The following is a 25,126-nucleotide window of genomic DNA, read 5'->3' on the forward strand; positions in this document are numbered from 1 at the left end:
CCATCTGGACCTTCATTACAAACTGCTAGCAATTCATTCCTAAATTTATAGAAGAAATAATAATGGAATGACACAACATACAGTCATTAGATGCTCCAGGAGAAGTTTGATGATGCTGTTGCAAATTTTATCAGACAAGGTCACGATAAGGCCTAGCTCAATAATCATTGAAATTGCTCCATGATGCTTGGGCCATCAGAAGAGTAGTTTATGTCACATACGTTTTGCTGCTTTGTGTTTCTGCCAATCATCAATTATTAGCATTGATATAGACCCAATGATTCAGTGGTTAGAACTTGGTAAAAGGGTAATTAATGTAGGTAGTTAGGCCATGTAACAGCTTTTCCATACAGGTGTCCCCAACAAATGGTGCATTTTCTATGTATTTTGGATTGTGACATAGGATTTTGGATAGAAATAAGCACTTGTATTTGTTTTCTCACAATGCATCCAAATCAGTAAAATGGAACAACTTCTTATCTTGTGTGTTCTTGGCTGAGTTAAATATCATAAATGAACGTGTTCTTATGTAGAACTGTGTATCTGGTTAACGAACACACTTTATTTAAAATGCAATGTGCAAAGGCAGAAGAATGTATCTTAGCACACCAAATGTAAGTGTAAAATAAATCCAGTTCACGTCAATTACACAGAGCTCTCTCACCTTGTAAATATTCAGAAACAGTTTACCAATTACTTCTTTCAATGTCCCCTTTACAGTGCTTACAATTGCACTATGTCAAAAAAAAGGAAATTTCAAGAACAAGGTTCTCCTGCTCCAGTCAATAAAAGAAAATCACTTTTAATGAAACCCCAGCACTATAATCCCACCGAGGAACTTGAAGAAGACAGTGAGGACAAATCTGAGCTGATGAGCTTTAAGTTCATGAAAAAACATTGTTGTACTACTACAGGTACGTAATACAGAACTACAAAACATGTCTAGGTTGTTAAATGTGTTCCATTTCATATTCAATACAAATTTCAATACAAATACTAATAAGTATTGTTCAAAATATCTTTATGCCTGCTTGATATAGTGCTTAGATATCCATGTAAGAACTCAATGTTAATTAGTACTATCATCTCTTTTTAAGAAATATTTCTTGAAGAATTTGTTTCTCAAATCAAACTAATAAAATGTATCTGTACTGATATATAAAATAAGTTGCATGATTGTTTGTGTATGTGAGGGGGGGGGGGGGGAGGGGGGAAACAGAACAACTGACCAGAACCAATGTATGCAATCACTGACAGGCATCCCGGGGGTCATTTGTGAACAGATATATGCCACTTTTTTCAGATTATGTAGCATGCCATGTTTGCTGAATATGTGGGGGTCATTAATTAATTTAGTCTAAAATTGTGGGCATGGCGTGGACAAAGAATGGGACAGACCGTCAGGTCCATCTCATTTACCGCTTTCTGTGCCTGTTTTATGCATAGAAAATGGTCTAAATGTAAGACAGCCAGGAAGCAGTCTTACATTTATAACTGGTGGAGGACCTGGCAGATCCACCACCAGTTTAGGAGTAATTAAGACCGGCGTATATAACGCTGATCTTAATAAATGTGCCCCCGTGACTTCTTCCCCGCTCACGCCAGATCTAAAAAAGGGGTGTGGCGTGGGTGGGGAAGAGGACAGGCCGGCAGGCCCATATTATCATTTTGTACGCCTGGTGGAGTAAAACATGGTCTAAATGTAAGACAGCTCGGAAGCTGTAGTAGTTTTATTTGCTATTTTTTCACTAGAATTAGAATTTAAATATTATTAAAGAAATAGGGATTTTGGCAAGAAAGTAGTGAAAATTTGGCAAGGGAAGCAAGTTGGAGATTCTTAAAAGTCCAGGACTTGATCTCTGATACTGACCTCTGAGAATTTTGATACTCTAGTATTAACTCAGGACTGAGCAACCCCATCAAAAGTCTTATTAGTTAGATTTCCTGTTTTGGACACATTGATAGATGTGGAATATCCCAACCATTTAGAGAAGAAATAGAGGACATTTTCTGATTAATAAAAAGTTCCAAGTAAAGATTATGAACGGGTTCTTAAACCTGAGGAATGGGGAGGGCGCAGGATTGGAGGGTGATCAACTGTGTCAAATACCATGAGATCATTACATTCAGTATTTTGGTTAGGGCTATTTCAGTCATTTGTAAAGCAAACAACCCAGATTGTCATGTTAGCCGAGAGATAGTTGACTAGATGAGTATACACCAGATATCTAGTGGTTTAGAAAGAAAGAGTATGTATGGTAGGTACATGAGGATACATCACATAGAAATAAATAATTATAGTCCTGTTCAGAATCAGGGTAACCAAGGTATGCTTAATAACAAATTGTAATTCTCCCCCCCCCCCCCCCCAAAAAAAAAAAGATTGAAAATGAATGGTACAGATGTAGCCAATGTTATTTTGATTGGCTTAACGCGTTACCACAGCAAAAACAAATAATAGTAATACAATAAATGGCAGTAAAGAGACCCCCCTGGTGCAGCTGATTGTCATAATAATGCTGGCTACATCAGTAAGTCTCTTCCACAAATGCAGTTAACATTGGCATAAAGCTTTAACCAGTCTACCCAATCTATACTTACAATTTTATGGAAAGATGCAGCGAATACCTACTTATCTGGAACCTGAATATCCAGAATCTCTCACCATCTAGTATAAAGCAATAATAGTCCCTTTGACATAATAACAGTTTCAGCCCTGAAAACAGATGTGTGGAAGGGCTCAGTGGTAGCAGAACATTATTTAAAGAACATCTATCATATCCTCGCAGACCTAAAACTGGTAGCTTACTTTTACAGCCAACTCTTCACTGGTTCCGGCAGTGAAGAGGGGACTGCTGAAGGGGTTAATAAATACTGTGAACAGGGGACATTTGAAAGGGGTTAATAATTACTGTGAAGGGCCTTCAATAGTTATTAACCCCTTTCAGAAGTCCCCCATTCACAGTATTTATTAACCACTTCAGCAGTCCCCCATTCATAGTATTTATTAACCCTTTCAGCAGTCCCCCTTCACTGAAGAGGGGACTAGTGAAAGGGGTTAATAAATACTGTGAATGGGGGAAAGCTGAAACGGGTTAATAACTACTGTGAAGGGCCTTCAGTAGTTATTAACCCCTTTCAACAGTCCTTCATTCACACTGGTATTTATCAGACTTTTTTTATAACTTATTTTTCTCCCCTTTTCACCCCGGCCCTGCCACAGCCCACAGCAACAACAGTGCCGCCAGCCCAGCACAGTCTTTCAATTTCTTTCAGACCAGACACGGCTGAGATGTAAAGCTGCCTAGGCTACCACTTAATCCAAAACCACTACCTCAGCGAACTCTGTGCCCACGCTCCTCAGAGTTCCCTTCCTTCTCCCGCAAAACCTGCAGCGCCAATGAGTGCGCGAACAGCGCTGCGGTGTGTGTGTGACATCAGTGCGGTGCAGAAGGAACACAGTGACGACTGTAGTGATGGGAAGTTCGGATCTTTTTTAGATGAATCGGTTCATTTGAAGCAGCTTATAAATCGGATCTTCGGTTCACTTGCTGAATCACTGACTGCTGAGCTGACTCGCAAGTGAACCGAAGACTGCAGGTGGTGCGCATGTGCGGATGCTATCGAATCGATTCACTTGCTGACTCAGTTGGCTCTTGGTACATTGTCTGACTGAGTTAGTCAGGAAGAGTGATTATACTTATAGTGATAGTGAAGGGATTCAAGGGAAGCGGACACCGGACAAGAGGACTCAGGAGTCAGGAGCTGTCATGTGTGGTGTGACTGTGCATTGTTGTCTGTTGTGCATGCAATGCATTGTTACCCACAATGACAGCAGTTTGACAGCAGTACAACCAAGTGAATGCACGCATAGGGAAAACTGGATGTGCTGAGTTGATAACAGTATTACAGTAACACTGGCAGATAATAAAATAGTCCCCACAGTCATCACTCAGGAAAATAACTAGTGTGCAATTTGTGCACGATTTTCTAATAAACCTGAAGAGAGATTGTCACCCTGTCGGATCCGTCCTGCCGCCGCTCCGTCCCCGGACACCATTGACTATAATGGGGACGGGGGTGGAGCTCCGGCGCAGCATGGCAGTTCGCGGTGAGAGGCCGACGGACTAAAAAGTTGGACATGCAGTACTTTTAGTCCGGTGGCCTTTCGCCATGCACTGCCGTGCTGCACCAGAGCTCCACCCCGTCCCCATTATAGTCAATGGGGACGGAGCGGCGCAACAGTGGAAGGATGGATCCAACAGGGTGAACAACCTGCCGGATCCGTCCTGCCGCTAGTGTGAAAGTACCCTTAGTTATATAGCTACTGAATGAGACAGAAGAAGGGATGCCTTTAACATATATATCTCCTTAAGAAGCCAATTTGATCCTAAAGGGTTAATTCAAACTGTAATCTAAACTGTGTCTTGTCACTTCTCTTATCTCTGCTCCTGTCCCTTAATCTTATCACTGCTGCAACAAAAGCATCAGCAGACAGCCTCAGTGTAAACTGTTCTAGTGACTCGCGGTTCTTTTAACTTAAAGAATCAAATGAGTCTCTAACTAAGTCGGATCTTTAGATTCTTTTAACCTGTGACTAATTCGATTCTTTCTTAGACTCCCTGTACTTAAGTCAGTGACTCAGAGCTGCTAGTGCTTGCCTTGCCTCGGCTCTGATTGGTTGGTGGGTGGGGAGGGGTGGGGCTGGCAGAAGCAGCTTCCACTCTAGGATCAGATTACACTCCTCCCGAGTCCCTCCCTGCTGCCAGCGGCTCACTCTCTATGTGTGCTGTGACGGAGCTGACTCAGACAGTCTGTGCACTGCTGCGGCGGGCCCCCATCCGAACCACGTCCGAAGTGCTCAACCGCTCAGTCCGCCCCTGCTTGGAGATGGAACTAATAGCACCAATTGTGGGCAAATAGTGGCTAGAAATGATTTTAAAAAAAAGCTGGTTCTAATGGTATGCAGACAGTTTTACTTCTGTGAAGATGTGACAGGTCCTCTTTAAAAGATGTTTACAAGGGCTGTGGATATGTTGGAGATGGCCTGTGATAGGAATAAGCATTATTAAAAAAATGCCTCCTACAGTTTGGCTTGTTTTAAGCGTTCCTTTAATAGTCTCATGAGTCCATTGTGTGCTTCTTGTGGTTCTTTACATCTGAAGTGTACTATAATAAAACCCCACAGTTTTTTTGCATAGACAGTGAAGGCACAGATGCTCCCTGGGTAACACAACAGATTGTCCCCATGGAAATTGACTAGAAGCAAACTACAAGGTCACATAATGGACATAACAAAAAAAAAAAAAAGGGCTAGCTTAGAACCTATTTGTAATTGCCCATTCCCACTATGCAGGAATCCTTGATGCTTTACAATTAAAATTCCTTTATCATACAATATAATACATCACGTATTTATCATTTTGTATACAAGTAATAACTTCCTATGAAAAAATAAATTTATTGATGCAATCATTATGGACGCTAAGACTATAAATGTGAAACACAGAAGAGTCTAATGATAGACCACAATTTTCTAACTGGAGAGAAAATTAGGAATGAAAAAAAAAAAAAAAAGGACTTGTTTGTTATCCCTTATTTCATCAGCATGCCAAATTTTGTATTCAGCTTACAAGGGATGTAGAACAGCAGGATTTTTTTTTAAAGTGAGAACTACTTGGTTGGACTAAAACCTCTCTTTGCAAAATCCAAATCATCCTTCACGGTATGAATCCTATTTTCTTAAATATAATTAATAAATATTTTTCTTTTAACACATAACAAACAGTTGAACCAAACATTAGGTAAGTTGGAAATGTCCCAAAATGCTAACAGTCTGGCATCAGAAAAGTGAAATGCATTGGGCCGCACATGTGCTTTTCTACCCCCCTGTAATCTGCACTTAATAGGAATATTTTAAACTATGTAACTAAGCAACGGAGGTAATTGTTGCTTTCTAGAGCTTTTGTTAGGCACTTTAACACAGCCCAAATATGCATAATTAGGCATAATGTCTATAAATCATTATTGTACACATGTGGGTAGTTAAGTGGATTGAGAGAATAGTTCAATGAATTGAGCATATTCACTGAAAATGCTTTTTATTTGTTTTCTCCAGTTCATAATACTTTAAATTATCATAACCCTTTACACCATCTCTCAATAGCTAGCAGTGTTATTGAGAAAAACTTCATTTGCATTTTAGACTATGTTTAATTTATTATTTAAAACTGGAGTTTGTTGGATGTTAAATCAGGAGATGATAAGCCATTGTGCGGAATGATATGTGGCTCTTTATGTAGCCCATTTTCTAGTATGTAAAATGTTAAATTTTCCGGTTTAGAGTGAATAGATCCAAACAAAAGAACGCCATCTATAATCAAAGTTATTAAAAGGGCTAGTGTTGTGACTTCTTCCAAAAATGCTTTTAGTTACTATGACAATATTTACTTGATCCTGGCAGTCCAGTGTTGATTTTAGGGGGATAATTGCAAGAAAGATACATAATGCATACTTTTTTTGAGTGCCCGTGTCTGTGGTTCTGTTTATAAGGATTGCAGTGGAGCATAAAAGCAGCATTGTCTACTATCATTATACCCTCTCATCTGGTTTCTACAACCTGCTGCTTTTCTCAATTTTTCTAGTTCATTCTGTCATTTTGACAGAAACATGATAATTAACACAAATATAGATATTTATTAAAGTTTCCTGGCTGTAGAACTTTAAGATAAATGAAAACAAAGATTTAGCAAATGGCATCGCTGCATGAAAGACTCTGCAGTGAGCAATGGGATTTTTGGTCAATAATGTAGCGCTGTTTTCCTCTCCAGTTATAAAAGCCACATAAAAAAGGTGTTTTCTAGGCTCCTAATATTGATGATTTATCCTTACGATCGGTCATTAATATTAGATTGGAGATGGTCTGACACCCCACAACTCCACTGATCACCTCTACCCTGCGGCCTCTAGTGGTGGCATTAACACCCTGAATGGAACAGGTAGCACAGCTCCGTTCAAGTGTAGTGGCCATACTGGTTTACTTCCCCATTGAAGTTAATGGGTGCTAAGCTGCAGTAACCTTGCACTTTCAATGAAGCTGTGCCTCCTGTTCCGTTCAAATTGCTAGTTCCAGCACCGGAGGATGCAAGGAACGGCTGATCAGTGGAGGTGCAGGTTATCTGACCCCTAAAATGCTGATCTATCATGAAGATTGGTAATAATATCAGATGCCTGGAAAACCCCTTCAACCCCTTAACGCCTAGTGCCGTACATGTACGGCGCAAGCAGACGAGACTTAACGCCCAGCACCATGCATGTTCAGCGCACTGATCTGGCGCGTGCAGGAACAGCACCCGCCCGATCCGTGGCAGGGGTCTGGCAATCACTGATAGCCGGACCCCTGCTGTATGCAGCAGAATCAGTGAAATTACCGATGCCAGCGCATTAACCCCTGCATGGCCATGGTCAGTTCTGACCGCGGCACGTGCGGACTTCAGACGTGTGCGGGGTGGCGCTGCTGTGACGGGGACCCAATGGCAGGAAAAGCAGCCTTATGTCTTCCTTAGGCATTGTGGCTGCCTTCCAGGAGAGCCTGTGAGATCCAGCCCCCTGGATCTCACAGGCAAGCAGGCTGTAAGTGTATATCACTGGTAATACACTTACAGCCAATCCATCACAATACAGAATTATTGTGATGCATTGTTAAGGGATATGAGACCCCCAAAAGTTGAAGTCCCAGAGTGGAATAAAAATTAAAGTGTAAAAAAAGTAAATTTTTACAGAAAAAAAGTAGAAGTTTCAAGTAAAAATAAAAGTGTATTTTTCCCAAAATAAAGTTAAAAAAAATTGTAAAAAAATAGGAAAAAATGTAGATATATTAGGTATTACCACGTCCGTATCAACCAGCTCTATACAAATATCACATGACTTAACCCCTCAAGTGAACACCGCCAATTTTTTGGGATAAAAACTATGATAAAAAAAACATTTTATGTCAACTTACATCACTAAAAGTGCTACACCAAGCGATCAAACAAGCATATGCCCCCAAAATAGTACAAATCGAACAGTCACATCCCACAAAAAATGAGCCCCTACCTAAGACAATCTCCCAAAATATAAAAAAAAACCTATGGCTCTCAGACTATGAAGACAACAAAACATGATTTTTTTTTTGTTTAAAAAATTACATCATTGTGTAAAACTTTCATAAATAAAAAAGTATACATATTAGGTATCGTCAGTAACGACCTGCTCTATAAAAATATCACATGACCTAACCCCTCAGGTGAACACCTTAAAAAAATAATATGAAAACAGTGTCCAAAAAGCTATTTTTTGTCACATTACATCACAAAAAGTGTAATAGCAAGCAGTCAAAAAGTCATATGCACCCCAAAATAAAGATAATCAAACCGGCATCTCATCCCGCAAAAATGATACACTAGCTAAGACAATACTATGTAAACACTAAAACATGATTTTTTTTATTTCAAAAAGTGTAATAGCAAGCGATCAAAAACTCATACACACCCTAAAATAGTACCAATCAAACCATCATCCCATACCAAAAAAAAGTGCCCCTGCATAAGACAGTCGCCCAAATTTTTTTTTTAAAAACTGTCTTTCAGAATATGGAGACACTAAAAAATCTTTTTCTTTTTTTAAAATGCTTTATTAAATAAAACTGAAACAAACAACCAAAACAATAGTCATATTCGGTATTGTTGTGTTCGTAACAACCTGCTTTATAAAAATACTACATGATCTAACCTGTCAGATAAACATTGTAAATAACAAAAAATAAATGAGGTGCCAAAACAGCAATTTTTTGTTATCTTACCTGTGTAAGTGTAATATAGAGCAACCAAAAATCATATGTACCCAAAAATAGTACCACGAAAACTGCCAGCTTATCCTGTAGTTTCCATAATTGGGCAATTTTGGGGGAGTTTCTACTCTAGGGGTGCATCAGGGGGTCTTCAAATGTGACATGCAGCTTTAAATTATTCCAGTGAAATCTGCCTTTCCAAAACCATATATCTTCTGTGCCCTGCTGTGTGCCCATATAGCAGTTTACAACCATAGTGTTTCTGTAAACTTAAGTATTAGGGCAATAAATATTGAGTTTTTGTTTGGCTGTTAACCCTTGCTTTGTTTATTTTTTGTTTCTTTAAGTAATTATTTTATTATCAATCATGCAAAAAGAACATATACAACATCAGACCATCCAAAAGGTCTGTATTACAATAGACAGCATTATATTAACATTTTACCCCATATACCCACCCACCCCACCCACCCAATTGGAGAAAGGAAGGGAGATAGAGGAGAGAAAAAAAACTAAACACCACGGCCCTGGTTCAACCATTTCTTCCATATTTTATCAGTTTTTAAAACCTATCTTCATACTGTATCTCTCGGACGCCGTTCCAGTTTAATCAAATTGAGAACTGCTTCCTGCCACTGTCCCGATGTGGGGGGATCTTTATTGACCCACTTCCTTAGTATAAGCAATCTAGCCTGAAATAGTATTTTGTTCAAAACAGATTGTATTGCTTTGTTTAGTTTGAGATGTGCTGTGGCCCCTAAAATGCAGACTAGAGGGTCATCCATCACTCGAATACCCAGGAATACTGATGTAATCTCTACGATCTCTTTCCAATATCTTACCAGTTTAGGACATCTCCAAAGACAATGTATAAGATCTGCCCTCTCCCCCCTACATTTTGGCCACTTATCAGAAGTTCTGACCCCCATTTTTTTAACACCCAGGGAGTTCTATGTAGCCTATAAACTATAAAGAATTGGGAGATTTTATGTGAGGCCCTTTCCGATACCTTAATATAACTTCTAAGGGCATCTTTCCATTTTTCTTCAGTGAAGGATGGGATCTCCATTTCCCACTATCCTCTAGCTAGTAATGTAATTCATTCTTTTTTTGCCTCCATCAGTATCCCATATCTTTTTGTCGTAATTCCTTTTTTTTTCTCCACCATTACTAAATTTATATATTCTATTTGATTCTTCTTTTCTATATTTGTTTGAATTAACTGATATATTAACGGCATTTTTAAACTGTAAATATTTGTAGCTCTCCTTTTGGGGGATCCCGAACTCCATTACCAAGGCAGCAAAGTCCTTCAGTTTATCTCTCTCAAATACTTGAGCTAAGTATTTTATTCCCTTTTTATTCCCAATCTATATAAGAGCTGAACTTTTGCACTTCCTTTAGGTTCATATTTTTCCAAATAGGTGTGTACTTCAAGTATCCTTTAATATCCAGTGTTTTTTTCACTTCTACCCATCTATATTCCATTAAATTCATTATTCTATTTCCTGTACTATTTTTTTCCCATTGTTACTGATTCCAACATCTCTAAATGATTAATATCCCCTCTCCACCCCATTTTTATTAATTTTTCCCTCCCCACTAATACTTTTAAACTTCCTTTTATCTGACTATATTGAGTTATTAAATAATAAAAAAAACATTTGGAACTGCGAGTCCACCTTCTCTTACTGGGAGCTAAAGGACTTCTCTACTTATCCAAGGGATATCACCTTTCCAAATAAAATCCCCCATTAAACTATCTAATAGCCCAAAGGTTTTTTTTGGCAACCATATTGGGGCATTTTGTAACACGTATAATATTTTTGGGAGAAAAATCATTTTTATTAAATTCACCCGACCCTGAATTGACATTGGTAATTTTTTTCCAAATGTGTATTTTGGCTCTAAGTTCTTTTATTAGAGGGAGTACATTTAACCTTTCATAATCTTCTATATTTCTAGAAATTTCAATACCTAAGTATTTAAAGCTCTCGGGTTACTCAAGCACATGCACCATTGAGAAATTCTGTGATACCCCCTTTCCTAATAACATCATGTGGGATTTCCCCCAATTAATATTTAGGCCAGAATAAAAGCCAAACTTATCTATTATATCTATTACTCTATTAAACTCCTCCCCGGTGTTGTGTAAAAATAATAAAATATCATCAGCATACATTAATAATTTTTCATTTCCATCCATGTATTGAAAGCCAATGCACTCCCCCTTATTCCTAATCATACATGCCAAAGGTTTTATTGTGATAGCAAATAATAGCGGGGAGAGAGGGCATCCCTGCCTAGTGCCCCTATAAAGGGCAAAAGACAGGGACAAGCTCCCATCCACCATCACCCTAGACCTTGGATTAGTGTATATAAGTTGAATCCATCTTATAAATCCCTCCCCTATACCAACCCTTTTTAGAACTGCCCATAAATACTCCCACTCGATACAATCGAATGCCTTTTGAGCATCTAATGAGAGCATAGCTTTTTCTCCGACTTCTACTTTATTAGCTTTGATATTAAGGTATAGACTTCTTATATTTGAATATATTGTTCTTCCGGGTATAAAACCTGTCTGATCGTCTTCAATTATTCCTTTAATCACCCTGGAAAGTCTGCCTGCCAAAACTTTTGCCAAAATCTTAATGTCCGTATTCAACAGTGATATTGGTCTGTATGAACCCGGGTCTAATTGTTCTATACCCTTTTTTGGAATCAATGTGATAATTGCTTATTTCATTGAATCTGGTAAGTCGCCTATTTTTTGGGCCTCACAAAGTGTCGCTCTCAGCTCTGGTATTAAAACCTGTGAAAAATGATTGTATATTTTGAAAGGGAGACCGTCACATCCTAGTGATTTTGCTGGTTTCACCTGACCCAAGACTTCTTCTATTTCTAAGGTAGATATTTCTTTATCCAAATATTCCTTTTGGGCTATAGATATCTTGGACAGATCGATCTGGTCTAAATAATAATCCAGGTCCTTTTTGGTATATTGTGCCCTAGACTTGTAGAGATCCTCAAAATAATCCACAAAGACCTTTTTAATTCCTTCGGGTGATGTAATTATTTTGTCTCTGCTATCCCTGATTGCCCCTATCCATGCTTTCCCTCTCAGATTCTTCACTATGCCTGCTAGAATTTTCCCAACCTTTTCTCCCTCTGAGGCTAACTGAAACCCTTGGAAGAACAGTTCCTTTCTTGTTTTATCCATATAATGTTTTAGGTTTTCCTGTTCCTCTTCCCATTTCTTCTTGTTATTTCCATTGGGGTTCATTATATAAAGTAATCTTGCTTCTTCTTTTTCTCCAATAATTTCCCCTTTTCTTTAGTGATTTTTTTTAATAATAATTCACCTTTTTAAACAGACATCCTCTTAGGTATGCCTTAGCAGTATCCAAAACTATAAATCTACTTACGGAACCGTTATTTTCTAAGATTTATTTTTTTAACTCCAGCAATATACTTTCTTTGTCCGGGATAAGCGATAACCAATGGGAGTTGAACTTGAACATTGGCAAATTTTGCTTTCTGTTCAAATCCAAGTCCATTAGAATGGCACTGTGATCGGATAGCGCCATAGGCGAATACTTTATCTTAATCCTACTTTGGGTCATTAAATTTTTGTTTCCCAATACCATATGTATTCTTGACCACGTCTGGTTTGTTTTGGAGTAACATGAATACATTGTTTCTTCTGGGTTTAAATAACACCAGACATCAATCCAGTTGAACTCCAAGGCTAGTTTGAATAAATCTACATTTTGTATTCTTCCCCCTCTGCCAGACATTCTGTCTCTAAGTGGATCCATTACAGCATTATAAACCCTTGCTTTGTTAGTGGAATTTTTTTTTATTAAAATGGAAAATCTGCCAAAAAAGTGAAATTCTGAAATTTCATCTCCATTTTCCATGAATTCTTGTGGAACACCTAAAGGGTTAACAAAGTTTGTAAAATCATTTTTTAATACTTTTAGGGGTGTAGTTTCTAAAATGGGGGTGGTTTCTATTATGTAAGCCTCAGTGACTTCAGACCTGAACTGGTCCTCAAAAAGTGAGTTTTGGAAATGGTCTAAAAAATTCAAGATTTGCTTCTAAATTTCTAAGCCTTCTGACGTCCCCAAAAAAATAAAAGGCATTCACAAAATTATCCAAACATGAAGTAGACATATGGGGAATGTAAAGTAGTAACTATTTTTGGAGTTATTACTATCTATTATTAAAGTAGAGAAATTGAAATTTGTAAATTTGGAATTTTTTTGTAAATTTTGTATTTTTTATAAAAAAAAAAATGTTTGACTAAATTTTACCATTGTCATTAAGTACAATATGTGGTGATAAAACAGTCTCAAAATGGCCTGGATAAGTAAAAGTGTTTTAAAGTTATTACCACATAAAGTGACATATGTCAGATTTGCTAAAAAATGACCTGGGCAGAAAGGTGAAAAATGGCTTGGTCCTGAAAGGGTTAAAGGCTGGTCTGTTCCTCGGGGTTAGATTTATTTAAGAGGAATTCAGGTTAGCTAATGTATTGTGAATTTTAACCTACAAAAGTTCTTCCCTCCACAGGCAAGCACTATTTATTCTGCATTGGTAAGATTCTGCATTTCTGTTTGTGACATATAAAGTGAATAGTGGGGGTATACTTTATGGCATATATATGATGATTCTTATATAGAAGAAACACGTTGAGCAGAGACATACTGCGATAGTGTGAGCTAGATGACAGTCTTCTAACTGGGAAGCAGGGTCAGGGGGAACGTTGCAGGGTACCCACAGCTGTGGTGCCAAACCACTCATTATATAGCATAGTGGGATCCATGCGTATTACTGTGTATCAGGGTGTCGTAACACTGAGGCACCCTGATCTACACCTAACCCTGTCTCTCCCATATCAATCACTGCAGCTGGTCAGAGAGCACTGAGACATTGTAGTGTCATTTACCTCATGTACACTGGTGTCTCCAAGTTCTCTATCTGCCAGGGCAGTATCAGCTGCGGATTAATGTGATTCCCATAGTTATAATGTGATTCCCATCTCAGCTCTCCATAGGTGAGCCTGGACAACCATTCCAGGCAAATGGGACACATTTTCTTACATCCCTATTCGGTTACACAGTGGGGGTGGGACAATACACACATGCTGGTTTTCACACGCCACTTTTTGTTGAGCACTTTGTTTAGTGCCACCCCACTTGCCTATCATTTTTTTGGGATTTTCAGGTCAATTTTCAGGAGACGTTCCAGCACACGGTAAATCCACACGGTTGTTCGTCTTTATTATTTATTTATTATTTATTGGTCTTCAAAATAGAATCAAGTACAGCATGTATCTACACCCATCACCGTGAACGGTTAACATGTTTCGGACTTTACAGGGTCCTTAGTCATAACCAGGTGGATTTACCCTGTGCTGGAACGTCTCCTTTTTTGCATTGCATCTATCAAGACTGGTCGGTTCGTGTTCCGTGCACCTTAGCTGGTATGGTGAGCAGGAAAACCAACTATTTTTCTACAGTTGATAACAGTCACACTATTAATCCATTACATTTATGTAGGGTTTCCATTTCTATGCTTTTATTAATACTAAGCAAGTTAACAATCTCCATGTGTATATACTTTTCGATCTATGTTTTAATACAGTTTTTGTGTTTTAATAGGTTCAATAATTGTTCAATCATCTGGCATGACCACACATACAACAGAGAAAAAGTGTAGCTACGAAGACAATATCACTGACCAATCAGTAACGGGAAGGTCAGAAAAAGATACCGTGTTTCATGCAGTAACAGATAGCCCTACTGAGAGTGTAATTCAATCCGTAAAAGCCATTAGAAATCTCGGAGAATCATATGGTATCCAGTCCTCCAAGCAAAAAGACCCACCAACATTTTCTTCTGATGACAATAAAGGTAGCCCTGCAATAACTGAAAATGGATGGGATAGTTCTTCCAGTTATTCAGATGAAACTAACTCAAAGGACCATATGACTGACAGATTCAGTAATGGAATGAAGCAGAAAGTGGAAATAGATAGTAGTGAAGGAAAAGAGTTGGAAAGTGACTCATTGGCGGGAATATCAGAAAATGATGAAATAAATCAAAATCTGATTCCTGAAAGTGAGGAAGATGATAAATGTCTCTCAGTTATTACAGAGGAGTCAGTGGATCTGGATAAAACAAAAGGGAATTTGAGCCTGCTGGAACAAGCAATAACTTTACAGGCAGAGCAAGGTCATATGTTCCATAGTACCTACAAAGAACTTGACATGTTTTTGATGGAACACCTAGCAAGAGACAGAAGACAAACTAAAGTAATAGATGGAGTTGGACGGCAAATATATACCAGCAAAAGTAAGAAATAAAGTAACTTTTAATTTTTTTTATTTTTTATTTGGGAGTCAGCTATTCTTTAAAATTGCTCTCATGTTGTGTAATTTTTACACACAGATATTGACCTGCACAGGGATGGATTTGACATTTATGTCTGTGGGCCCCTGTTACACCACTAAACTCTACTATGTAGCACTGCTAAGCTCCACATCATAGCACTGCTAAGCTCTGCCCTGTCACATCACTAATATGTATCCTTTCACACGGTATAATGCCCCCTTATGTGTATTTTGGCCCCCTTAATGCGTCCCTCATACAGTATTTTATCGCCGTATGTATAGTAGCTAAAACACAGTTTAATGACCCCTTATGTGCCCCTCTAGCATCTGTAAAATTAATATTGACCTAGCCCATTTTCCCATGACAAATGGAAATCTGCCTCAGTACTGTATGTCTGGTGGCTCGGCACAGCAGGTGTGATGACATCACTTATACCTGCTAGCACCATAATGCCATAATGCAGGTTGCAGTGTCCCTGGTGGAGCTGGGAGTTAACGGATCCTCTTCACCATTGTATTTAATTGGTATTGTATTTAAGTCCTGAGAACTTGGATGCAGATATTTTTTGCAGATGTTTTTTAACACTGAAAGCCTGTTTTCCTCACAAAAACTCAACTGATGTACAAACCCTAATTCATGCCTTCGTGTTCTAAACTTAGCCCATAATCTGTAGTAATCTTCAAAAATTGCTTCTGGCTTCAAAATTATGCTCTCTTTAAATCTCCTATATCGTGTATGATCACAAGTCTGCTAGAAGTCATTGAAACTGGAAGTTATTTGTTATGACAGATTGAGATAGGAGAACCTCCTATAGAGCAGAAGGCGGCATCACAAAGGAAAATGACTACAAATATGTTATATGGCAGACATAATGTTTAATAAAACACACAAAATGTTTTGAGTGTCTATATTAGACTGTGATGTGGTTGGTTATAATATATGTTTAACTTATCACCCAACTACATTAAATTAAAAAGTGAGCTTATGTTAAAAATGTCTTATTAAAGGGGTTGATCAATTTTGTTTATTAACCCCCCCCCCCCCCACCCCCACCCTTCCAGGAAGCCAAATCTGTGAATAAATGGGTACTTACCTGCTCCCCACTGCTTTATAGCAGCTCTTTGTCTCCAGAGCTCCAGCTTCCAATGATTGGTGGTCAGTGGTGACATGTTTCCATGCAGAATGTGACTGCTGGGTTATGTCACGCATGGAAACATGTCAGCACTGAGGCCAGTAATTGGCTGCAGTAACGCTTATGGCATTGTCCATGTAGAAGTTGACATATGTAGACCAGAAGTCCAGTGAGTAGAGCCTGGAAGCTACAGAGCCAGAAAAGAATGTAAGGAGCAGATAGGTTTTAACGTCTTCACAGGTACCACTAGCTGGGAAGGAATTGGAAAAAACCTGGACATCCCCTTTAAGGAGGTTGTTTGGCCATTTTTTTTTTTTTTTAAGGGTTCTCAGAACATTATAAAATAGATAAAACAGGTCATAATTACCTTACCAATCCCCGCTGCTCCCATTTCAATGTTCGCAGGTCCCCTGCCTGTCTCGAATTCCTGAGCCTTCTCAACACACCGGGAATGGCCACAGCAGTGACCTGCCTCAGGTCAGTGATTGGCTGAGTGGTCATTCCTTTTGTGTCAAGAGGCACCTGGAACCAGATACCAGTGCGGAGGACTGGGACAGGTTTATTTTGATAATATTCTCCACTTGCATACTTTATCATGAAATTAAGAATGTTTTCAATTTAGTACAGGACTCACAAGCAGTGAAGATCATTAATGATCAATGCATGATGCTGAGGAATTGTATTGTGTATAGTATTATAAATAAAACTGTTTGCTTTGCGCATGCAAAGCTGAACCCATCTTCTAAGCTTCAGAAATCATTCCATGTAAATACTGACCAGTGAAGAAATGTACTAGATGGGCCTAAGAATAGTTGTTCTTTTTCTTTTACAGATTCTCCACGTCTTGAGAAACGTGAGACCAAATGCCCCATACCAGGCTGTGATGGTACTGGTCATGTTACAGGACTCTATCCACATCATCGCAGTCTGTCAGGGTGTCCTCATAAAGTTCGAGTGCCTTTAGAAAGTCAGTGACAAATTTTACTGCATATAACTTGTGACTGTAATGACTTTGAAATTAAAGGGTCACTGAGTTTTCAGAAAACTTTTGATATGTCATGGAAACTTATCCTAAGTAGTGATAGGTGGGGGTCTGAGTGCTGTTCCCCATGATCATAACAGTAAGGAGAGAGAAGTGCTTGTATATCACATTCTCTCTCCTTTTTGCAAGAGAGGAAGTGAGACAGACTCTATAGAAAACATATGGGCATGCCTTGATTTCATCTTCTGCAGTGAGGTGTGAGAGTGTGATATGTGGGCCCATCTTTCTTATGATTCTATGGATCAGTGGTGGTCTCAAAAGTGGATCATTAATGGTCAAAACTTTTGATATTGCTCTAAAACATATCAAAAGTTTTCTGAAAACTCAGTGACCCTTTGAATTATAGTATGATAGAATATGAACAATGGCCTTCATGGACTATCAAATAGAAAAGAAAATCATTTTAATTCTGTTTTACCATTGATTTAAACTAGGTTTACCTATGTAGTGAGCCCAATTACTGTATAGGATAAATCAAAACTTAACAAGCTTACAAATATTAGATGTGGAGAGTAGATAAAATGTTTGACAATAAACTGTAGTATCATTTCTATCCATTACAATACTCAACAATATGCTCACAGTAATGTATTTATTTATAATGCTCAACACAATTATCTTCCTATTGTCTAACCCCTTCCCATTATGTGAAGTACTATTGCGTCAAAATTAGGACGATGGTGCAGGCTCAGGAGCTGGACCCATATCACTGCTTGTGGGTGGGGCTGTATTATACAGCACCCATCTTTCACTGCAGGGATCAGAGACAACACAGATCCCATAGTTTAATCCCTTAAATGCTGCAGTCAATATCAACTACAGCATCTGAGTGGTTAGACAGGGGGAAAGAACTCCCTCTGTACTCTAATATGTACGTTGTGAAGGCAATAGTGCGGTGACAAGTACTTGACATGGTAGCCAGGGGCCTTCTGAAGGGCACCAGACCTGCCATGTCCTGGTCGCTGTTATATCCTGGCACTGCATGTCAGAATGTTTATGCACTGAAATACAGGACTATTACAGTGTATAGTAAAAGAGATCACAGGTTCAAGTCCTCCAAGGGGACAATTTTTTAAAAAAAAGTTGAAAAATGTTTTTAAAAATAATAACAATCTGGCCCTGTGCCAGGAGCTTAAGCTAAAATTAAGCTTTGGGATTGGCGACTGTACATGCACTACTACTTGGAAGTGTAGAAACACATGACCAATCACCACTCCTAAAGCCGAATTTGAGCTTTGGCACCCAGTGCAGGACCCAGATTGTCAGGAATGACCTAGCTTTCCGACCCTGTCAATCAACAGACAGGTAGACACTTCTTTACCAGTAAAGACAGCCCCCACAGGTGAACTGTTCATACTAATGAGACAAATCGATTAGTTAGAATTGATTCACTAATCGCAAATTAAAAAATCCCATTATTTAACCCACATAGTTAATGTTGTTTTTTGGTCACCTTGAGGCCGCAAAATGTTTTATAAAATATATCAAAAGGTCCCATGTATCAAAAATGGTATCAAATGAAAATAAAGCTTAACGGCAAAAATAAATAAATAAATAAATAAACTCTCACACAGTTCCAGCGACCTAAAAGTATAAAAGGTTTTGGGTGTCAGAATATAGCGGCACAGAGCAATATCTTTCAAAAAGGACAGTTACATTTTTTAAAAGTGGTAAAACATAACAAATAAATTTGGAATCTCCATAATCATAAATAATAAAGTTAAATATCATTAGTACAGCACTGTGAATACTGTAAAAATTAAACCGTAAAAACAACAGTAAAATTTCACACATTTTCTACACAGTCACCCCCAAAAATTGATTGAAAAGCTATACAATTTACCTGATGTACTCCAAAATGATGCAATAAAAAATTTAACTTTCCCTCCATAAAATAAGCTATGTCATATGGCTAGGTCGAAATAAAAATTATAAAATTATGGCTTTTGGAATTTGGAGATAAAAAAAAGAAAGGAAATCACTGCGCCTTAAATAGTGAACTAGCCTGGGTCCTTAAGGGATTAAAACAATCTGGTAGTCATGATCATTGATACTGCGTGTAAGTGTAGTAACTAAGTCATAGTGATACTCTTATCTAAACATATTGTACATTTCTATTACCATTTTATACAGAACACAAAATGTGGGTCATGAGTGTAAGTGGATTTTGTGCGGTTTCCTCTGGTATACCAAATCATGGTTTCTAAGACATATTGGACAAGGACACCTTTCTAATATCAGAAACATATAGGGGCTTAAACGCTATGGACACCTTTAAAGCCATGTTTTATTATCATTATATGTATTATGTAGATAAACATTTTAGTAACAATTTATTATTTGACATTTTGCACCATTTGGCTTATGCAACTTCTATGTTTCACAGTATTTAGCAACTACAAAATGCTGTTGTGTAATAAATCTGACTGATGGTTGGTTCTCCAACCCTTTATGGCTAAATCAAAGTTGAAAATGTATCCATAGCCTTTAACATCTTTATGCCCCTGGACGTAACTATATGTGAGCAAGTGATGTACGAAGCGGGTGCACAAACTAAGTCTGCTCCAGACATGGAGGGTGCCAGCTGTGTTATACAATATCTGACCTTGAAGATATCTCAAAACACAGTCATCTAACCACCACAGTCAACGGTGACTGTGGCATCTATGAGATTAGCAATAGAGGTAGGGTAGTCTCCACCAATGAAATCATTGGGGTTCTGATCGGTTGCTATGGAAGTCAGGGGACTATGGAAAGGGTTAATAGCAAGCCAGTAGAAATCCCATAGATAGCAATAATATATTATTGCAGTCGATGTTATTAGCGATTATAAAAACAAAGTAAAAATTTTCTTAAAAGTATTAAAAAAAGCTAAAGAATTTGCATTCAAATTAACCCTTTCCTAATTTTACATATATAAATAAATAAAAAGATAAACATAATTGGAATCATTGGCATCCAAGCTATTAAAATATAAAAGTATTTATCCTGCACAGTAAATGCCTTAATGGAAAAAAATGTCCGAAACGCTGTTTCTTTGTCATCTTGTCCTATGAAAAATATAGAACATTCAAAAAGTTGCGAGTGTAAAATTATGGAGATGCAAATAACATTAGGATTAGGTCAGTCATGTCATTTTTTGTCCACATTGCACAATCTGCCCCTTAAAAAATAGCATAATTTAATTTTGCTTTCAATTTCACCTCACAAATAATTTTCCCCCATTTTTATATATGTGCAACGGTAAATAAAATTTTGAAGTTATGGCTCTTGAAATGTAAGGCGTAAAAACAATGATATGAAACAAAATTAAAACAAAAAAATTAACTGGCTGGGTCCTGAAGGGGTTAAATTAGTGTTGTATAGTGATAGCCAAGCTGTCGATTACCGATTACTTGATTGATTAACTTATTAGAATTCATGTAGAAAAGTTTCTGAATCAACCTTTCATCTTTTTTAATTAGTTTTGGCCATGCATGAAAATGTTCTAAAGTGTCCAACACCAGGATGTACGGGAAGAGGACATGTTAACAGTAATCGCAACACACACAGAAGGTACTAGAAGCAACTGGTGGATTTACAATTGTTGAATGATTGAACTATGATTGACAGGGCAAATGACTGTTTGGATAAAGCAATAGGCCGACGGCTACAAAGGAACCATTTTGTCACAAATCAGGATTGAGCAGATGGTCTGCTTACTGGGAAGCACTTTTGAATTTACTGAAGCCACAAATGTATTTAAATTAAAATAGTGATTTAAAACTGAGAAAGGGTTATGTATTTCAAAACCAGATGATACAAAAGAGAACAGGTTTTAAATTGTGACTGCATTGAGTCATTTATAATCTTGGAGGCAATCCAACATATAGTTGATAGAAACAATAAACCTGCAAATTAGACAAGCGAGAGACCTCACAATCATGTACACATATCTCTCCCATGGCATCGTAATTTCAGGTCAAATCACATAATAGTGTTCAAGATGTCACATAAATGAGTTCTAATTACTCAATAGTTATCATACTGTAAATCACCCTCAAAGCTGACCTAAATAATAGTACCAGCCTTTCCATTGTTTTAAGACCATATTAAACACTTCCATATGTACAAATTTGTGCTTATGTTGGCCATACACATAAGGTTAATGTTGGCTGGACCTGACAACCATCTAATATATATGGGGACCTCCTGACTCTCTATGGCAGATGTCATTGGAGATAAGATGGTTGGATTTAAATATGCCCTACCCTTTTGTTAGAGTTGTGACTGGCAGAGGCATTCTCCACTCTCTCAATACACATGCACAAAGCCAAATGTGCATGTGTATGGGTAGAGGGGTGTGGGACAGATAGTTGTCAGCTGAAGGAGCATTCAATTGATGTCTAAATGTATGACCAGCCCAATTTTGAGAAGCTCAGAGATTTGGGATTGCTACAGTAGCTACATTAACTACTGTAGGTAAAGTATGGTAGCACTGGTGCCTTACAATGCTGAGGTCCTGGGTTCAAATCTGACTAAGAGTATGGCCATACGGTCAGGTTTCTGCACGCAGTTTCAGAAATCAAAATCAGGAGTGGATCATAAAAGGAGAGAAAGTATAAAGGACAGCTGTGACTTCTCCTCTTTTAAATTCACTCATTTGGCTTCCAAAACTGCATCAGTAAACCTGACCATGTGGCCATACCCAAAGGGCAGCACCTAATAAAGTTTGTATATTCTCACTGTGCTTGCGTAGGTTTCCTCCCACACACCAAAGACATATTAATAGGGAATCTATTATGAGCCCCACTGGGGACATTAATTATCACTATGGAGGTCATTTATCAAAGACACATGTCTTCACCAGTTTTTGATATCCCCCCGCAATGCTGAAGGATGCGCTTTATTTATAACAAATGAAAGCCTCATCAGAAATTATACAAATGCTCTGGTAATCCATGCGCCTAGATTAAAATCTACTCCAGCCCCTAGCTGGTCTGTCTTTTTTACAATTGCAAACATTTGTAATGTACTTTTCTCATGGGGACATGGGAGACCAGAGATAGTTGTGTGGCTGGGACGACTCCCTGGGAAGTTATATTGGTGCTTGACCACAATACACACTATGGTCAATTTTGTAAGAAGTCAATTTGCCTTTTTGTATATTTTTTGACTGTGGGAAGGACCACTGCACTGAAAGTCATCAGTGCTAACCACTGAGTCACCATGTTGTTCCAGTTTCTGGCACTGGGGCAGGATCAGACTGGCCCACCAGAGTACCAAAGGATCTTCCGGCGGTCCCAAGTTCTGATAACAATGCACCCCTAATGAAACAGGGCCTTTAGGATCGTACATGTATATTTTCCTCTGGTGGGCTCAAGGGTCTCTAGCCAATGCTGATATGGGTCATAATGAATGACCCCAAATATCTGTAAAACACTGCAAAAGATGATGGTACTATATAAGTAAGGGAAATAAATATGTCCAAAAAGTGAAAAAGTGGCAAATTTTAACTTTATCATGTGTAATAAATAGCAAACTATAGTATTAAAGGAAGTATGACTAGCTAATTATATACAACTAGTAAATACAAAGGGCCGTTAAAGGGGTTGTCTCACTTCAACAGATGGCATTCATCACATAGAGAAAGTTAAAACAGGGCTCTGACTAATGTATTGTATTGTTCATATTGTCTCCTTTACTGGCTTGGTTAATTTTTCCATCACATTATATGCTGCTCATCTCCAGGAGTCACAACCATTCTGCAATCCTGCAGAGGTGGCCATGTTTGCACACTATAGGAAAGTGCCGGCTTATACGCACTCCCGCAGTCCCAGCCACCAGAAAGCCCGGCACTGTGCGCAAGCACAGCTACCATTGCTGGATTTCAGAATGGTTGTGACCCCTGGATACAAGCAGCGTATAATGTGATTGGAAAAATTAGCCGAGCCAGCAAAGGAGGCAAAATATGGACAATCACAATACATTCGTAATTGCCTTGTATTTACTTTCTCTACATGCTAAATGCCATTTGCTGAAGTGAGACAACCCCTTTAAGTTAATATACAGAGTTAGGCCCCTTTTCATGGCAGTATTCTGGTCAGTATGTTGCATCAGTATTTGTAAGACAAAACCATAAATCTTAGCAGTATATGATGGTTGTGGTAGGTGTAGAAGGTACTGGAAGTGATATCGATCATCTCTTTGTAACTGCTTTTTGACTAAAGTCTTTCAGGTTGTCCAATTGCTGCAGCTGAGAAGCTTTCAAAAACACAAGACAAACATTATTCTTGTGGTAGCGGGTCAAGCCTTGAATCTATTCATAGGTAGAGTATTTCTTGAAGCTTTGAGCTCTGGGTTAGAATGTTGGGTACAATTATAATACATATGGCCAAAAATTGTAAATGTCTTAACTGTGGTTGATTTCTTTTCCATACATTTTCCAGAGAAACATGCGTCAAACATCTTGAAGTTACCCAATTCAGTTATGGAAGTCCACCAGTTACCACAACACGAGCTACAATAATTAAAGAGCATGATAGATTTGGGAAAGTTCCATTTGACTATGCCAGCTTTGATGCCCAGGTCTTTGGGAAACATACTATTGCAACAGTAGTTCACAGCCAAGAGACAAGTAATGGAGAAGGTACAAATAATAAAAAAGGCCTCTAAAAATAAATGTGTTAAATATTGAAGTGTGTCCATAGTCCAGTGTTGATGTTAATACAAACCGGATTCCCAAAAAGTTGGGACACTATACAAATCGTGAATAAAAACTGAATGCAATGATGTGGAGGTGCCAACTTCTAATATTTTATTCAGAATAGAACATAAATCACGGAACAAAAGTTTAAACTGAGAAAATGTACCATTTTAAGGGGAAAATATGTTGAATCAGAATTTCATGGTGTCAACAAATCCCCAAAAGTTGGGACAAGGCCATTTTCACCACTGTGTGGCATCTCCCCTTCTTCTTACAACACTCAACAGACGTCTGGGGACCGAGGAGACCAGTTTCTCAAGTTTAGAAATAGGAATGCTCTCCCATTCTTGTCTAATACAGGCCTCTAACTGTTCAATCGTCTTGGGCCTTCTTTGTTGCACCTTCCTCTTTATGATGTGCCAAATGTTCTCTATAGGTGAAAGATCTGGACTGCAGACTGGCCATTTCAGTACCCGGATCCTTCTCCTACGCAGCCATGATGTTGTGATTGATGCAGAATGTGGTCTTGCATTATCTTGTTGAAAAATGAAGGGTCTTCCCTGAAAGAGATGACGTCTGGATGGGAGCATATGTTGTTCTAGATCCTGAATATATTTTTCTGCATTGATGGAGCCTTTCCAGACATGCAAGCTGCCCATGCCACACGCACTCATGCAACCCCATACCATCAGAGATGCAGGCTTCTGAACTGAGCGTTGATAACAACTTAGGTTGTCCTTGTCCTCTTTGGTCCGGATGACATGGCGTCCCAGATTTCCAAAAAGAACTTCGAATCGTGACTCGTCTGACCACAGAACAGTCTTCCATTTTGCCACACTCCATTTTAAATGATCCCTGGCCCAGTGAAAATGCCTGAGCTTGTGGATCTTGCTTAGAAATGGCGTCTTCTTTGCACTGTAGAGTTTCAGCTGGCAACGGCGGATGGCACAGTGGATTGTGTTCACTGACAATGGTTTCTGGAAGTATTCCTGAGCCTATTCTGTGATTTCCTTTACAGTAGCATTCCTGTTTGTGG

The 25,126-nt window shown here is 38.4% G+C and overlaps 1 protein-coding gene across 1 annotated transcript in view; it reads left to right on the forward strand.

Moving 5' to 3' along the window:
* Positions 1-727: 727 nt before the first annotated feature.
* ST18 (ST18 C2H2C-type zinc finger transcription factor) overlaps positions 728-25,126 on the forward strand; it is a 197,697-nt gene continuing 173,298 nt past the window's right edge. Inside the window, exons 1-6 of the mRNA XM_044295392.1 lie at positions 728-914; positions 14,500-15,192; positions 17,196-17,330; positions 20,870-20,960; positions 23,615-23,713; positions 23,834-24,033. Of these exons, the coding sequence (XP_044151327.1) occupies positions 737-914; positions 14,500-15,192; positions 17,196-17,330; positions 20,870-20,960; positions 23,615-23,713; positions 23,834-24,033 (1,396 nt within the window). The 5' untranslated portion in view covers positions 728-736. The remainder of the gene's footprint in view (positions 915-14,499; positions 15,193-17,195; positions 17,331-20,869; positions 20,961-23,614; positions 23,714-23,833; positions 24,034-25,126) is intronic.

Source organism: Bufo gargarizans, chromosome 5 (assembly GCF_014858855.1).
Source record: "Bufo gargarizans isolate SCDJY-AF-19 chromosome 5, ASM1485885v1, whole genome shotgun sequence".
NCBI lineage: Eukaryota > Metazoa > Chordata > Amphibia > Anura > Bufonidae > Bufo > Bufo gargarizans.